The sequence below is a fragment of the Hippocampus guttulatus genome, chromosome 1 (genome assembly GCF_054856545.1).
Source record: "Hippocampus guttulatus isolate MCC_2025c chromosome 1, RoL_Hgut_1.0, whole genome shotgun sequence".
Lineage (NCBI taxonomy): Eukaryota > Metazoa > Chordata > Actinopteri > Syngnathiformes > Syngnathidae > Hippocampus > Hippocampus guttulatus.
This window is the reverse complement of record NC_141261.1, coordinates 16,015,484-16,032,539: the sequence shown is the minus strand read 5'-3', so window position 1 is coordinate 16,032,539 and position 17,056 is coordinate 16,015,484. Positions and strand designations below refer to the sequence as shown.

Sequence of the window (17,056 nt, the reverse complement as noted above, 5' to 3'; positions counted from 1 at the left end):
AAATTACACTAAACAACTGTCGGGGGGGGGGGAAACAAAGAGAGCTGCTTCCTTCCTTGCTGCCTCATCTTGATTACCAGCAGCATTCCTTGGTGTGAGTTTTTTTCAGTGGCTATGATGCTTGATAATTTTCCGTTGGCAAAAAGCATGAACTGCAGGTAATAATTACATCTCTAATGTAGTCCATCTGACCTCCAGTCTGTCTTGAGTGAAATTCATTATTGTAGTCAGGACTCAAGACTATTTGCACTGGTTGCATTGGTGCGTCCAACTTTTTTTCTTGCTTGCACAAGCATTAAAATTATATACACCAAAATGTTGAACCACATCATATTCAACATTGCGGTTTTGCAGGTTTTTAATTACTAATGCGTGTTAATGATTAACAATTTGGTCAACAAAGTTATTTATTTTAAGTACAGTTATGCAAGATACGTAACTTACTGAAACGTCTTGGTGCTTAAAGTGCTTCTGCAATGCAGTCGTGAACACAGGGAGGGCTGTACGTCAACACGGCTAAAACGTGTTTCATGTTCAAGGCTTGAATTTGTTGGGGTTTTTTTCTTGCAGAGCAATTTTGAAAATCAGTGACTTTATTTGAGGAGCAACTTTCTAATTTTGTGGAGCATATTTTTTTCCTGGGACCTGAAGCAAGGGTTTTATTAAACAATAAAAATGAGCAATTGGTTTTCATTTTTTACAGAATTAACCCGTTTTTATCTCTTAAATTCACATTCTAGAGAGAAGCAAACTATTGCGGTGCGAAACACGCTAGCTAGGTTATTTTAGCAATTGGCTTGTAGCTTATTTGCAGCCACAAAGGCAATGATTCCAGTCTTTGTCGTAGTGGTACATGTATGAAACACACTTGCAAGATTAATTTAGCAATTACAATGGCTTGTATCTTATTTGCCCCCATAAATGATAACAATACAATACAATACATGCTGATTTATATAGCGCTTTCACAACAACGACAGCTGTAACAAAGCGCTTAACAAAACAGTTAACATGAAGTAAAATAATAAACACAACACATAACATAAAACACAGACAATCGTGCACTTTTCCACTTTTCTGCGACACGCTTTGTTGTTTGAAGCAGTTTGAGATGAAAGAGGAGAGAATCAAAGTGTCCTTTAACCAGTGGTTGTTAAGATTGAACAATCTTAGTAGTGCTGGTAGTTGATGCCTTCATTGTTTCATGTTACATGCGGTGCTACTTTAAAGAAGAAAATCCAATGCCCTAAACTGAGCTTTCTAGTGAACAGTGTACACTGGTACGAGTGCAGTGTGCAGTCTCCCATACCCTGAGCTAAGGACAGACATGTTTTCCAGGTTTTTGTGTACGATGTGAGAAGGAAAGACTCGAAAATACCACCAAAATCAGACAGGCATGCCTTTTCGTAGGTTTCCTTATTAGTTTTGCATAAACATGCACAGGCAAGGACTTGTTTGATGGTGTTACAGTCATCGTTATGTGCATCTTTTGGCAAGTGGATGAGCTGCAGCCGCATCTTCATCGACCCTGAAGTGTTTGATTTGCCTGCGAGGCGAAGCGAGGAGTTTGAGAGCACCACTGTCAAAAGTATTTCTGTCACACAGCGAAATTCTCCTCCCGTTCCACCAACATCATCATTGCTGAGGATTCTCAACTCTTCATCTGAATATATACAGTATATATATATTTTATATTATTTTCTTCTTTTTTTGCTATTTGGCTCCAATCCGTCATCTTTAAACTGCTGGGCCAAATAACACCTCCCACCCCTTCCCCTTTCACAGCACACGTTTTCTACTGGTATATTTTCCTTCTGATTTGATCAGATTTTCTACACCTTCCCTCCTCCCTGCTTTCTTGCTCTCAGGCTCTCCTGCAGCCAGTGGCACCGGCACACTGCAGATCTATCTGATAGACATTAACGACAACCCTCCAGTGCTCATACCCAGAGAATCACAGATCTGTGAGCAGATGAACAAGAACGTCAACGGCGTCAACATCACCGCCGCTGATGCTGACACCGACTCCAACGCTGGGCCTTTTGTCTTTGAGCTGCCGACTTATCCTTCAAGCATCAGACGCAACTGGACAATTACACGAATCAGTGGTGAGAGGAAAACCAAACATATCCAAATAGATGCCAAAAAATATGACATTCATGCCTCATGATGACCCGACATGAACACTCACTGGCCTCTTAATTAGGTTGTCTTATTATCACTAATTCAAGAGCTGAAGCAAAATATTGTTGCTTTGCAAATACTTCAATGCCCAGTTTTGACTGACACTGTCAGAGCAGGAATATTGTAACAACATAGATATAACATGTCAACATGTCCGTGCAGCTGGTCAGACGTGCCGCGTCGCGGTAACCCCCCCCCCCCCCCCCATTCCCATTCATCCTCCCCCATTATTACATGTTATGTCTTGTGACTTGTTGTAACTGCATTTATGTGCTAGGGTCTTTTTTTTATCCTGAACTTAAATTATCCTCAGAAGAGGATAGTTCGAGCATGGGGGTTTTTTCCCTCTCCCTACCCAGTGTTTTCCTCTCTGAATTCGGACTGTAATTTCCCCATTGCGGGACAAATAAAGGATATCTTAATCTTAATAATTGTGAGGATAACTAGAACCTTCGTAGGAAGCTGGAGTTCATTCCATCTGACTTGAGGCGAAAGACACAATGCAGTCTTGTGGATCGGTTGCCAGTCAATCACAAGGCGCATGCAACCTTTCCCACTCACAATCACACCGCATCTGTGTAAGAATTGAACTTACGCTACATGTACAGAAGTCAGCTGAACAAAGATTTTCACTGACTTCTACTAAAAAGATATATTCAGTTAAAATATAGTGATTCATTAACTCATTCAGTACCAGCCAATTCTGGACCAAGTCTGAAAAGACGTTTAAAAACGTCTTTGGGAGTGAATGGGTTAACTGTAAAGGCAGAATTTCTAATTAATGAGGGAGCACATTGACCAAGTGATGAGCACATCTGCCTCATAGTCAAGCGGTTCGGAGTCTGCTCTCTCTTCAGGTATTAACGTGCTCGCTCCCCATTCCAAGAAACATGTTTATTGTATTAATTGGTGGAGAAGATTGTCCCTAAGTGTAAATGTGACTGTTAGTGTGAATGGTTGTTTGGCGATATGTGCTCGGGAGTACAGTATACCGCCTTCTGCCCAAAGTCAGCTGAGTTCATTTCCAGCTTGACCCAAATGAAGACGAGCAATATATCAAACGGATGATTGTACCTAACAAAGTTTGTGGTGTTGGTCGCCATGTTATGAAAATGTTTGACGTCTTTGGTCTTGTTCTCCTTCCTCTGCGCAGGCAATTATGCCCGCCTCAGTCTGCGATACCAGGTCTATTTGGAGCCAGGCATGTATGAGGTGCCGATAACCGTGTCCGACTCGGGAAACCCGACGTTGTCCAGCAGGTCTGTCATCAAAGTAAAAGTGTGTCCGTGCGATCCGAACGGAGACTGCACTACCGTGGGCGCTGTGGCAGCCGCCGGCCTGGGAACCGGCGCAATCATCTCCATCCTGATATGCATCATCATTCTGCTCAGTGAGTATCAGCTGTGCATATCACACAACACCTTGCGGCTCTCTGACACGTCGTACACACCATCACACATGTTTAATGTGAAAGAGTGTGATTGGTTCGTCTTTGTCCTCTCCAGCTCATGCAGCCTTGCCAGAAACGACAGACTCTGGAAAGACTTAAATCACTGTATTTAATTTGATCGTGTTGCCAACAACAGCTACCTTACATCCTACTTCAGGAAAGAAAACGATGCATATTGTCACAGTCCATTGACAATCGTGCATGTGTTTTACTGTAGCATCTTTTTTTACTATAATACCAGAGCCAAACTCCTTGGCCACGCTCATGAAAAAAACAGCAAAGTACTTTATGAAAATGAAACTCAAACAACTTTTATTGGATGGCTTTAATAACCATCCTTTCCGAAATGCGCTATGAATCAGTGATTCTATGTTTTTTTTACAACCCCAAGGTACTGCCAAGGTACTGGTAAACATTGAAATAATGTGAAAAAATTGTGTTTCTTATAAAGCCCCCCTGTTGATTTGCAACCTTTTTTGGGGGATGGGGGCAAAAATTGAGTGTTATTCACAGGATTTTGCTGGAGCAGTCCAGGATTTTGTGTATTCCCATGGTGGCTGGCATTCTCGATACTAATACTAATCTCAAGTTGATTGTTTTATACACATTTGACATCTTATCCAATGTGCGTTTGTGTGTCTTTGCAGGCATGGTCTTGCTGTTTGTGGTGTGGATCAAACGCAGAGAGAAGGAGAGGCACACCAAACAGCTGCTCATTGACCCAGAGGATGATGTCAGGGACAACATACTGAAATACGATGAAGAGGGAGGAGGAGAAGAGGACCAGGTGAGATCCCATGAGAGGACATTCTCACCTCCGCACTCTCAACTAACCTCCTGTACCCTGATTACCTCTGTGTCATTCCGCGGTTGTGTAGGACTATGACCTCAGCCAGTTGCAGCAGCCAGACTCTCTGGAGCACATCATCAACAAACCACCCGGTGTGCGCAGGGTGGATGAACGACCCGTTATCGCAGAGTCCCAGTACCCGATCAGGCCTGTTGTACCTCACCCCGGCGACATCGGGGACTTTATCCATGAGGTGAACACACACGCACGCACATACATGCAACCTGAATGAGAGTGACCTGTATGCACAAGAGCTCTGCTGAGTGTTTGATTGTTTCCCCTCGGCAGAGTGGTCTTTCATTAACCATCGATCTCAACCCGACTTTCTCACATTCAATATGTTGTCTCTAATATGGCCACAGCAAGGACGAATTTTGCTCGTTTACAACTTTCCGCATCATGCCAGCTTTGCATTTTTACTCACACAAACACAAATACGCATGCGCAAACGCAACGTGAACGTCGGCATTCTGATGTGAGAAAATGCTGATTGACAGACTTGTGACAGCATGTTCACACTCGAGAAGTGTTGGCAGCTGTTCAGCTTTGATCCATCCAACCTTGTCTCTCATACGCACACGCACAAACACGAAACGTACACACGCCTGATCTTGCTCCAGCCTCCTGGTAAAACACAAACACAACAAACGCGCAGCTTTCCTGCCACCCACTGGGTCCCAAGGGATGGAGGCCGTTTTTGATTTCTATCCACTGCCTCTCCGTGAAGGGGATGGAGTCTCCGTCACCTGCCCAGCCTTCCCTTTGCTGGCCCTCATTTGTCATTCTTCGAAGCAGGTGCCGTTTAAGCGCTGCCTGAAAGCACACACTTCTATAGATAATTCATGAAACCGCTGGGACATCGAAAACAACATGAACTTAATCAAGATTTATGTTATTTGTGCTGTTCACGCACAGCTCCCTTTCTGAATCCAAAACTGTTGGTTTAAGAACATCAATAAATACAACAACTGGTTCATGAATCATCTTGAAGCTTCACTTTCCCACCATTACTATTTACACACAACTCAAAAATGAATTCTGAAGCAAACATAAAAAAGGTAACTGCGGGCAAAAGGAAAAACAAGCAAAACAATGAAAGTGACTGCGAAGCAGCATTGATTAGTTTTCCTTGTGGGTGCAATACTTCATCACCAAGCCATGAACACAAATAGTGAGTGGGCAGGCACTCCAGAATCTGAATTTTTTGTATACAAGCTATTAAAAGGTTGGGGTTTCTTTCCACAAAATGCGCCATGAAGGATGAAAATTGTCCATTTTTAATCTTGCTTGTGTTCAGGGGCTACGAGCAGCTGACAATGACCCCACTGCGCCCCCTTATGACTCTCTGCTTGTGTTCGACTATGAGGGCAGCGGCTCCACCACAGGATCGGTCAGTTCTCTCAACTCCTCCAGTACGGGGGAGCAGGACTACGACTACCTCAACGACTGGGGGCCCCGCTTCAAGAAGCTGGCCGACATGTATGGAGGGGGGGAAGAGGATTAAATCTCACAGGAACACAAACACACACTCACAACAGCCTCGTCCTGTCCGCTGGCCTGCCATTCTCTGTCCCGTCAACACCGATAAACCAAATCAGACTCGAAACTCCAGAAGTCTGGCGCTGTTCCACGTTTGGCTGAAACAGAAGCTTTGAATTGCTGGGTTATTGTCATTTTTCATGTGAACACTCAAGCCCAATTTTGGCTTCAGTCGTTTCTGTTCGAGTTTTTTGTGTGTGCCTTTTTTCCCTGTGGCTTTTTTAGTTTTACTTTGTTTTTTTTCACTCCACAACAAGAGTCATTCCTTGTTCCTGACGGTTTTCACTTTCCACTCACTGTCAGCCCCTGCCTGCCTCCCTGCAGAAGCTTTAAGTTTGAGCATATTTGTCTTGGGGGGTAGCAGACAAAAAAGAACAAGAACCCTGATATGACAGTCCCTCCTGTGTGGTGGTGGGGGGTGCTGGCTTATTCTCTCTTGAACTTGAATTACTTAGAATAGAAGCACTGTCGTTTCGAAAAAAAAAAGTGCCTTCAGTGGTGCATATTTTAACAGACTCCCTCTAACTCAGGATTAGTTTCCATTTTCCTGACCCTTTAACTCCGACCTTCCCATTGTCTTATGGGCTGTGGTAGCTGCGCAACGTGTGGGTGCTGCTTTCAGCTGAGCTTTCCGACCGGCAAACGAGGGCATGTTATGTCGGCATGCAGTACTCTGGCCAGAATGGACCAATTCCACTAATGTTTCCATCATATAGGTGTGTCCCTGAAATGGCAGCCGACTTGAATGTGATTACAGAAATCACAGCAATCCAAGGCGGGACTGTCGTGGAGAAGTGTCTTTGTTTCTTCGTGGCTTCGCTAGCAGCTGTGTTTGTTTTGAGCTCGCTTTGTTCGCACTGAACACGTGACTCGGCCTGTGCCAGAGTCACATGTCCAGTTTTATGAGGGTCAATGAAAAATACTTGGCCTTTTAAGATTGCAAGGTGTGCATGTTTATCAACACACCAAAAATGATTACATTCCGTTTCCTTCTGGTAAATACAAAGTAAAATATCTATCTATATAGGAATTCAATTGCAATGCCTTCTCAATACCTTGATCATTTCCTTGCTATTATTGTTCGTATTTTGGTTGAGTCACTGTTGCTTCTTAACAATGTCTGAATATAAAAATGCTGCTGCTCACTGAGTTTGAGGGATTTGAGCCTCAGCCAGGGATTTTTCAGCCCCTCAATCTGTCTCTCATCAGACGCACTTCAACATTCATCTGAAATGTTCCCCAGATTTTTTTTAGCTGTTAGTTCAAGAGTTTTCATCAAGAAGTTAGAATCAGCAAAAGTTTGTTACGAAGCTATGAAAGACTATGTCCAAGTTGACTCATTAAAACGGGCTCATGAACAGACATTTTCGAACAGAACATGTTTCCTTGAGACTAAATGAAAGAGCAGCTCCGCTTATGGGCTTGTGTCATCATATTTTACAAGACTCCAAGGGTAAACTGAAATAAAGAGCTCTAATTGTTGTGCTTAAATTATTCAAACATACAACAGGATCTAGAAATGAGTGGGTGGAAAACTCTCCTCCGCTTGTGGTTAGCTTGGAGCGAGTTGACTGGCTTTACTGTGAATTGATGAATTCCTGGAGGAAAACTTTAATGATGCTTCTCCTCCAACAATTCTCCTTTTGCAAGAAAAGAGATACTAAATGGAGCCGGTTTTATCCACTTGTGATGAGCGCCATAACAGAAACAATTGACCTGCCAATGCAAATGTCTATTCAAAGGCAAAAGAAGGTCATGACATAATCACTGAGGTGAACAGGGTCAGAATCTCCTGTTTCGGAGGCAAACAGGTACAGATTGCACTTTGCTGTGCAGAACTTGTCAGCGATGATTTTCCCGACCGCTGTCGGCTTAAAGTGCAATAAGAGTAGAGGCAAGGAGGGACGCGTGCTATCGGATTAGCTCCTATCTTTCCGGTTGCTCCTCCACCTCCCCAATATCCTCACAAAATAAACACAGCTGTTACTCTCCACTATCTGTGATTTGTGTCTGACACATAAATGTTGTATATACAGAAGATTTGTTTTTTTTTATATACATTTGTCAACATGAATCATGTGTGACCTCGTGGTGTTCTCTCTCTCTCTCTCTCTCTCTCTCTCTCTCTCTCTCTCTCTCTCTCTCTCTCTCTCTCTCCTCTCCCTCTCCTGCAAGTGAGAGCAACAAGTCAGTGAGGTAGGTTTCACCGCCAAAAAGCCATGGTGAAGAGAACCTGATCGGTTTTGCGAGCGCTCACACAGCCATACTTGTCGCCGCTCCACCAAGAGTGAAGCCACCCTTTGTTCTGAACTGACTTATACAGTCCAAAAGACACACACGCACACACACACACACGCACACACAAACACACACACACACACACACACACACACTCCTCTAGGCCTTAGTGTATATATGAGAGTGCTGTTCCACTGCAAAGCGCAACCAGTCCTGTTGCTGGTTGTGTTGGTCTCAGAGGACAAAGGGACATTCTTTGACATGTTTATTCTCCCTTTGCTGACATCCAGATCTAATTAAGGGACTAACACAACAGCAAGACATGTCACGTACACATATGTTGACCTTTCAGGTCAAGGCGCTGTTTATGTTGCATGTTGAAAAACTGCAATTATTCATGAGTGCCGTCAGGAAATATTCCGTTTAAAGGCCTGAATTGAGTGGAAAGCTGGCAAAAGATGGAATAACTCCTCTGTGGACAATTTGTGACGATAGACACATCTGATTCGAGAGCAAGGTTTTGGTTGCCACCACAACCAAGGCTGTTGTTTCCTTGCTCAAGTCCAAATGTAAATAATATAGTATTTGCTCGCCAAACAGACCAAGTTTAATGTAAGACTGGAGCTTTTTGCATGTCTTTTTTCTGATGGCCAGATATGAGTTCTATAACAGTAACAACCCAACGTGAAAACGTGTCGCAACCCGCATGACCGAGGGTGCACCTAAATGGAGTTCTGGCGTACCATATCCACATAGTTTGAGATGAAACGTTACCATGAAAATTGCAAATGTGTCTAATGTCTAAAAAAAGGAAAACAAAATTTTTGTAAATTGTCAACAGCACAAGCATTTTGTATTGGTGTTTGTACCCATTTTGTAAAAAAAAAAAAAAAAGAGGAAAAAGAAAGAAAACATTGTTGTTTCAAGCGTGTGTTTGTAGTGGCACTGTAATCTTGGTTTCCAAATAGAGTACAGTATACATGTGCTGCCTTGCAGATCAACATTGTAAAATAGATGCTGAGCAGCACCCTGTGTTGTAAATAAACAAATTCCCCTCCTTATAAGAACAACTGCTATGTCTCTGGTCTTTGCACCTCAATTTCCACATTCCGCCAGAAAATGTTTTGTTTTGTTTTTTTTCAAATGTTTGTGGCTGTAACCATCCATCCATCCATTTTCCGATCCGCTTATCCTCACAAGGGTCGCGGGGGGTGCTGGAGCCTATCCCAGCTGTCTTCGGGTAGTAGTCGGGGGACACCCTGAACCGGTTGCCAGCCAATCGCAGGGCACACAGAGACGAACAACCATGCAAGCGCACACTCACACCTAGGGACAATTTAGAGTGTTCAATCAGCCTGCCATGCATGTTTGTGGAATGTGGGAGGAAACCGGAGTACCCGCAGAAAACCCACACAGGCCCGGGGAGAACATGCAAACTCAACACAGGGAGGCCGGAGCTGGAATTGAACCCGGTCCCTCAGCATTTCAAGGCTGATGTGCTCACCACTGGATCACCGGGCCGCCCTGGCTGTAACCATTCAGCTGAAAATGTTTGTCTTTGTTATGGGTGATGTTGCGGGTCAGCTATGACAAATATCTGGCTTCATGATAAACTAACCCTTCCCATTGTACTTCGGAGAAGAATTTCTGAATGAAATTATGTTTAAAGTCAAAACCAGTTCAATTCAAAGAAAAATATGTACATATACAAAGAGGAATAACTGTTAAGTGTACCTTCGGCGGGCCATTTCAGGATAATTATGAGTCATCAAACTAACATTCAAGTTTTGGGGATGTGACTGGAAGCCAAAGTACCCAGGGAAAACCCACACAAACATAGCGAGACTTCTTAACTGCACAAAGGAAGCCCTGCATTTTTCTGCATCGCTGTTGAATTTGTAGTTGTTCGAAGGCTGTTCCGCACAATATTCTGAGCAGCCCTTACTGCCTTTTGAAGAGCCTTCTTTGTGCTGCTGTGCCACACCTTGATGCTGGTGCTGAAGATGCTCTCCACCACACACCTGAAGAAGCTACCCAAGACACTGCTCCCAATCCTGCACGTTGGCGAAAGTAGAAAAGTTGGTGAGCCTTCTTGAACTGACAGCAAGAGTTCCCGCTCTCGATGAAATCCCCTGAGAGGTGGACCGCAAGGTATTTGTCGCTGGAGACCACTTCTCCTGCTGCAGCTCAAATATAAAGGAGGGTGAGGGGGCATCTGTCCTTCCTGAAGTCCACCACTATTGGTCTCCTTCACACACACAGTCGATGGCACACTCCAGCTCACATCTGGACTCAGACTCATTGTTTGTGAGGCGTCCCAGTACTGCTGTGTCAGCTGAAAACTTCACTATATGACAGCTTGGGGAATTTTTCAGAGCAGTCATAGATCAGTCGTGTAAACAGGAGGGGGCTCAGCACACATCCCTGGAGCTAGCCAGTGCTGACGGCAGAGAGACGATGTTGTGGATCCTGACAGTCTATGGTCTGTTGGTCAGGAAGTCCAGTTTTTCATCTGTACCATGATTAGCTTCTGAAAGCACTTCAGGACGATTGGAGTGGGTGCTGCTGTCTGACTCATTCAGACTTGTCACTGTGGCGGTCTCCGGCAGGCTGTCTTCAGGCACGTTGGGACGGATGCTAGTTGAAGCGAGAAATCGAAAATATCTGTTAGCACCTCGATCAGCTGGTGGGCACAGTCCCATGTTACACGCCCTGAAACATTCACAAGGCCTGCAGCTTTGTGGGGGATAATACTTTGCAGGGGTCTCCCATTTCTGCCGGGGATAAACTGAGGGTCGTGTCTGCCATTCAGCTCTTCAAGGTTACGAGAGGCGTGCAGTGGACTCGTTTGCACAGTTGTGAGAGATTCAAGCTCCACCGCAAGATGACATGCTCAGATACCGCTGTATGGTTGTTCATTTGGTCTTCAACCAAATATAAGGTTGTGTCATATTTCAAAATCAACAGGCAATACTGGATCCAGCAAAATCAAATGTGCAAATGTATTTTCTTTGCAATTTCATTAAACATAAAATGTACATCATCAGTCATCTGTAAACATATATGGTATGCTCCATAATTTTACATGCTCCAAATGACTGTGTAATCTTGGAAACAACATGTTTTTTTCGGCGACAAGTTTAGTCTGAATCAGAAATGCTGGCACGCTTCTGTTATCACTGTTTTCATGTGCAGATGTTTCCACTGTTGCCAAATTAGTTTTTGTGAACAAACATCATCCAGGATGATGAACACAATCAAGTCAGTTCATTTGTCAATTGGGTCTGATGGTGCGGTCGTCCCGCAGGGATTGTGGATTCTTTGTGAGCTGCCGCACATCAAATGTCCTGACTAACCCATTCAGTGTCAAGCCATTCAAAACATTTCATTTTCATCGCCCCCCCCACACACACACACACACTAAAACATAGTTTTCAATTCAAGGGTCACACAGGCAAATCTAAAATAAGCTTCCTCCTGGAAATACATTTTGATATTCACTCTGGACTTGTTTCAAAATGAGATACTTATTTTTCTTCATATTAGTTTCAAGTGTGTTTCATAGGTCTTGCAAACCTTAATTTGACTTGTGTTGCTTGGAAACTGCAAACAGAAACGATAATGAAAAAGAGTACTTGATTTTCATTTGCACATGATATATATATACACTGTATATATATATATATATATATATATATATATATGCATAATTTGACTTGTGTTGCTTGGAATAATTTACAAAAATACACTGTATATATATATATATATATCATGTGCAAATGAAAATCAAGTACTCTTTTTCATTATCGTGTCTGTTTGCAGTTTCCAAGCAACACAAGTCAAATTAAGGTTTGCAAGACCTATGAAAAACACTTGAAACTAATATGAAGAAAAATAAGTATCTCATATCACATATCATTTGTTAATTTTTGAGGAAAACCAATGTACATTTTCAAATGCAAATCGAAAGGATTTTTTTTTTTACTGGTCCATTATGGATGATGCTCTTTTTGACCTTTCTACTATACGTTTCAAGAAAAGTGAGATGTAAGGAAAACACCCTTTTGCCCTCGAACCAGCAAAACACCAGGACGGACCAAACAGGTCAGATCAAATTAATCCAGTTAACCGTCACATTATCATGCATGTTACATCATACTGTTTTTTTGGGGGGTTTTTTTAACTTTGAATGGATCCATATATGCTACTGTGATACAGATTGAATCATATCACACGACTGACCGAATTGACTCTGTTCAAGGAAAATAAAGATGGGACACAATACAAAGTTATGTTTACAAGTTCTGGTGAATTTACAGATTGTCAACAAAAGACTAAGTGATGCTACAAATATGGATCTATTCATCTTCTATACTGCTTATTTCCACTTGGAACGCTGGAGCTCATCCCAACTGACTCTAAACAAGAGGCAGGTTACACTTTGGACTCACAGTAACATTCACAACTTCACAATCTTCACAAAACCTGCCATGTACCTGTATGTTTTGGGAAGGTGGGAGGAATTGGATTATCAAGGGACGGTTAGCGCATGCAAACTCCAAACATGAACCCATAACCCCAGAACTGTCAGGTGGATGTGCGAACCACACATCCATCATGCCCCCTGTTCAAGCTATTGACAGTAAAAAAAAATACATCAAACTAAGTTTTCCACATTTTGAAAATAAAAATGCATTTGAAAAATAATGTCACTTAAAATTTTGGAGAAACTAAGCTAACTGATCTAGCTAAAATGGAGCATACATCAGACATACACCAGCAAAAACGGAGTGACAGATCTACCGTGATGAATATCCTGGTAATGTCAGTGCAGGGCAATGTGCAAAGTTCGCAGAGTCTGAGGATGAAGTTATGAGTCACTTCTTTAAGCAGTTGACGTCACACGCAATCCCTACAATGTTGCTGAACAAATGCAAGGATGTGTACAGTACCGTACACAAATCAGTTACAGTCATATATTAGACATTTGCATGAAAAGGAGCACCATATGCAAAGTAGAAACATGTGCAGTGAATATATGGCCAAGTTAACATTTTTGTGTCCACATATTCTGTCCTGTGACTCTCATCTCCTCTCCTATGGCCTGAGGATATCAGAAAAAAAAAAAAAAAAACAGGGAATGGCCCAACTCTGATTGAATCTTCATCTAATGGCGGTTGGAGTAGACGGCTGCACGGCCCCAGGACCCAAACATGACCAACATGAGATATCATGGATGGAAAACATCTCGAGTGCTCCAAGTGTAATGACTTTATTCCAAAGAAAACAACCACATGGGCAGATTGCATCAGTTTTATTGTCTTACATCAATGTTGATTTGTTTTTTCCTCCCACTGTGGGGTGCTGTTATGCAGATTGCCGAGTGGCCCTGTATTGAACTCCTCGTCTAATCCTCCGAGGGAGCAAAGGCACCATCATGGGGGAGTGAATTCTCATGAGGAATGAAAGTGGGTTCAAACAGTCAAGAGTAACATGAAACTACACAGGGAGACGGACGAACTTCAAACTTTCCAGTAGATGCTATACTGTATTGACTGAGCTTTGAAAGGAAGCACCGTTTGGTTGACGGCAGCAGTTAGGATGAGTGCTACAAAAAGAAAAGTGGGAGGGGTGGGGGCCCGGGGGGCGGGGTCTAAAAGCTACGTGGGGAGGTGATAATGCTCCCTTGCGGGTCAGTGAGACCACTGAAAAAACAGCTGCAGCCAACCACATTATAGCAGGCAAGGGACGGAGATAAAGGAGTGCAGCTCTGGGCCCGTCGAACGGTCTAAAATCAAATTTAGATTCCATTCGTACATCCAAATCATATTAGGCTGCTCAGTTATTCACAGGGTAGCTATCTATCACACGCGTGCACGCAACGACAACATGAGCCCGCCATCTGTCAGGACTCGCCTCCGCTGGGCTGTAAGATGTTGTCCTGACGGAGCTGTTTTGACATCTTCCGTTGCTCTGCGCCTCGTTTTGGTGCAGAACAATTACATTCGGAAATGCTGACAGACGTAGAAGTTTCGTTCTTTGCATTCCAATTGCACAAAGAATCAAAGATCACATATTGTTGTAAACTCAGAAGTCCTGATGATCCATTGGAAGTGTCTTGTAAAGGCTCGCTTGTTGTCATTCTTTTTTCTTCTTTCAGGATATATTAACCAAGCAAAAAATTCAATTGAATATGAGATGAAAGGTGGTTGGAGAAAACGGCCAAATAGATAAATCTCCAGGTCAACGTGCATAAGGCCAAGCTCATAAATGATGTCACAAATTATGTCACACGAGACCTCCACTTTCCAGAGTCAAGGTAGAGCTGTCTGCTGCTTTTACCCTTGACTAATAGCAGAAATTAACTACTTTTTGTGGAACAAGGCAGAACAAACAATATAAGCCACTGTATTTATGAGCTGTACATTGATTTGTATTCCTGCATATGAGCATCAGGCCACCCAGAGTACTGTCGAGAAGTTGTGGCCAAAAACACTTCTGCAACACCCAATTTTGTCCCGACCCTCACCAAAGATTGCGTTGCAGCGGTTTATAATAACAAGCATCATGCAGTAGACATATCTCTCCAGTGGAACAAGGCACTCTTTCAGAAATCAGCAGAGGCTGGGCAGTGTAGCTTGCAAGTGCAGCGCCCCAGACATTGGCAAAATGCATTCTGTAGAGAATGCTTTTCACATGCAAGTAGATACGTTGCTTTGGATTCTGGGTTGTTGGGCAAAGTAGTGGGAGAGCCTTTGTGAGGAGAAGCCGATCAGATAATGGACGCATAGTCGGGCCCTGTGGAGTGCCTGTCACCGTCAAATCTGAAACCACAGCAGTAATTCAATCTTTTGTCACATTCTTGTTCCTGAAAATGTGTCTTTAGGCAAACCGCTGCAAATTTGGCATTCACTCCATTTCTTTGATGCTGTTGCTCCGAAGGGGAGGAATGCATTTACATCATACCACCTCCACCCAAGAGTTTCTCCGCCTGTGATTTACAAGCAACACTACAAGGAAGTACTGTCATGATCTGTCTGTTACAGCCAACCCTATGACACATTTAAGTGGTTTTCACTTTCGAGCCGGATGCACCCCTCTCCCCCCGCCGTCCCATGGGCAGCTATAACTTCAGTGATGGGCCATGATGAAAACAAGTTTGGCACCCTTGAACTATCCCCTGTGTTTTTAATGTATGTTTTACAATGAGCAAATGGTCATCATGATCAAGGGTACTTTGGCTTGTAACGTTTTGCTGAGGTGAAGCAAGTCAACGGCGTGACGTTATACCTCATCATAAACTCAGACCTGACATGAAGTGAAACAACGTCTGTGATCATGCAGACGTGAGCCCACACAAGCCAACACACGAGCAAACTGTGAGGGATTGGGGCTTTTCAAGTTGTGTATGCCTTTGCAACGTGCAGGCTTCATAAAAGAGATGGGAGACTGTAATTAGGGTTGCCGTGATATTGCAGGTGCTGGAATTGGTGAGCTAATCAGGAAGGCCAACAGATGTAGCATGCAGATGCTGTCAGACCTCTTGTCCGTGGTGATAAAATTAAAACAGGTCATTGTAACACGCAACAGCTGTTCATGGCTAATTTGTTCAATTATGCACAGAGGATACAGGCGGAGGATGATTCTAAGACCTCAAGGGGGCTTTTGCCTCCAGAATCAGCTCAATAATGAAATCGATACCCAACATATGTACGCTCAAAATGAAGAACACCAACATGATTTAGGGATTGTGTGGGGCGTTTGTCAGGGTACCTTCATTTTACAGAAGCTAATATGACCATGTAGCTGACAACAACATTATTTATTATAAAGGGTGCTCGTAAATAATCCTGTGAGATGACATCGAGCTAGTGAGCAAGTGGCAGCAAGGGAGACCTGGTGATATTAAGAGGTAACATACAGTATTTATCAGTGAAAATGTTCTTTGTGGTGGTGACCTTTTAGACAAAATGTGGACATTAATATTACCATCACAGATGAAGGCACTCGTCATGACTCAGCATTTGCATTTTCTGGCAGCTTGCAGATGAGAAAACTTGCCCTTTTCTGGCTTCTACATCACAGCTGGAGTTCCTTAACCTGAGTTTATTTTATTTTGAAAAAATATGCATTCCAAGATAGTAATAAAATTGTTATTATAATAATAATACATTTTATTTGAAAGCACTTTTCATAGTCCTCAAAGACACTTTCCAACAAGAATTGAGCAACACAGATGCACAAAACTGGATCTAACTGATGTTGTGCATGACATCACATGGGATGTCAGCACACCAATTGACTCAGCGCACACCTAAAGCAGGGATGGGCAACTGGCGACCCGCATGCAGCCACACTCTGAGTGGCCCCTTGATTAATTAATACAATTCTGATAATAATCAGCGATTGACTGGCAACCATTTCAGAGTGTTCCCCGCCTGTGCCCGGCTCCAGCACACCCGTGATACCTCGCGAGGTTAAAGCAGTTCAGATAACTGATGGGTGGAAAATATTAACCTAAACACTTTTGAATTTTTTCTAACCACCCCAAAATTACTTAAGAAATGCTGACAAGCATCCAATCCAATCCATCCAATTTCCGAACCGCTTGATCCTCACTAGGGTCGCGGGGGGTGCTGGAGCCTACCCCAGCCATCTCCGGGCAGTAGGCGGGGGACACCCTGAATCAGTTGCCAGCCAATCGCAGGGCACACAGAGACGAACAACCATCCACGCCCACACTCACACCCAGGGACAATTTAGAGCGTCCAATCAGCCTGACATGCATGTTTTTG

The 17,056-nt window shown here is 43.3% G+C and overlaps 1 protein-coding gene across 1 annotated transcript in view; it reads left to right on the top strand.

Annotated features, from left to right (window-relative positions):
- Nucleotides 1–9,331, top strand: part of LOC147210664 (cadherin-4-like) — a 209,991-nt gene extending 200,660 nt beyond the window's left edge. The window contains exons 13-17 of the mRNA XM_086114441.1: nucleotides 1,869–2,108; nucleotides 3,338–3,574; nucleotides 4,282–4,421; nucleotides 4,513–4,677; nucleotides 5,782–9,331. Coding sequence (XP_085970567.1) covers nucleotides 1,869–2,108; nucleotides 3,338–3,574; nucleotides 4,282–4,421; nucleotides 4,513–4,677; nucleotides 5,782–5,988 — 989 coding nt within the window. The 3' untranslated portion in view covers nucleotides 5,989–9,331. The remainder of the gene's footprint in view (nucleotides 1–1,868; nucleotides 2,109–3,337; nucleotides 3,575–4,281; nucleotides 4,422–4,512; nucleotides 4,678–5,781) is intronic.
- The last annotated feature ends 7,725 nt before the right edge of the window (nucleotides 9,332–17,056 follow it).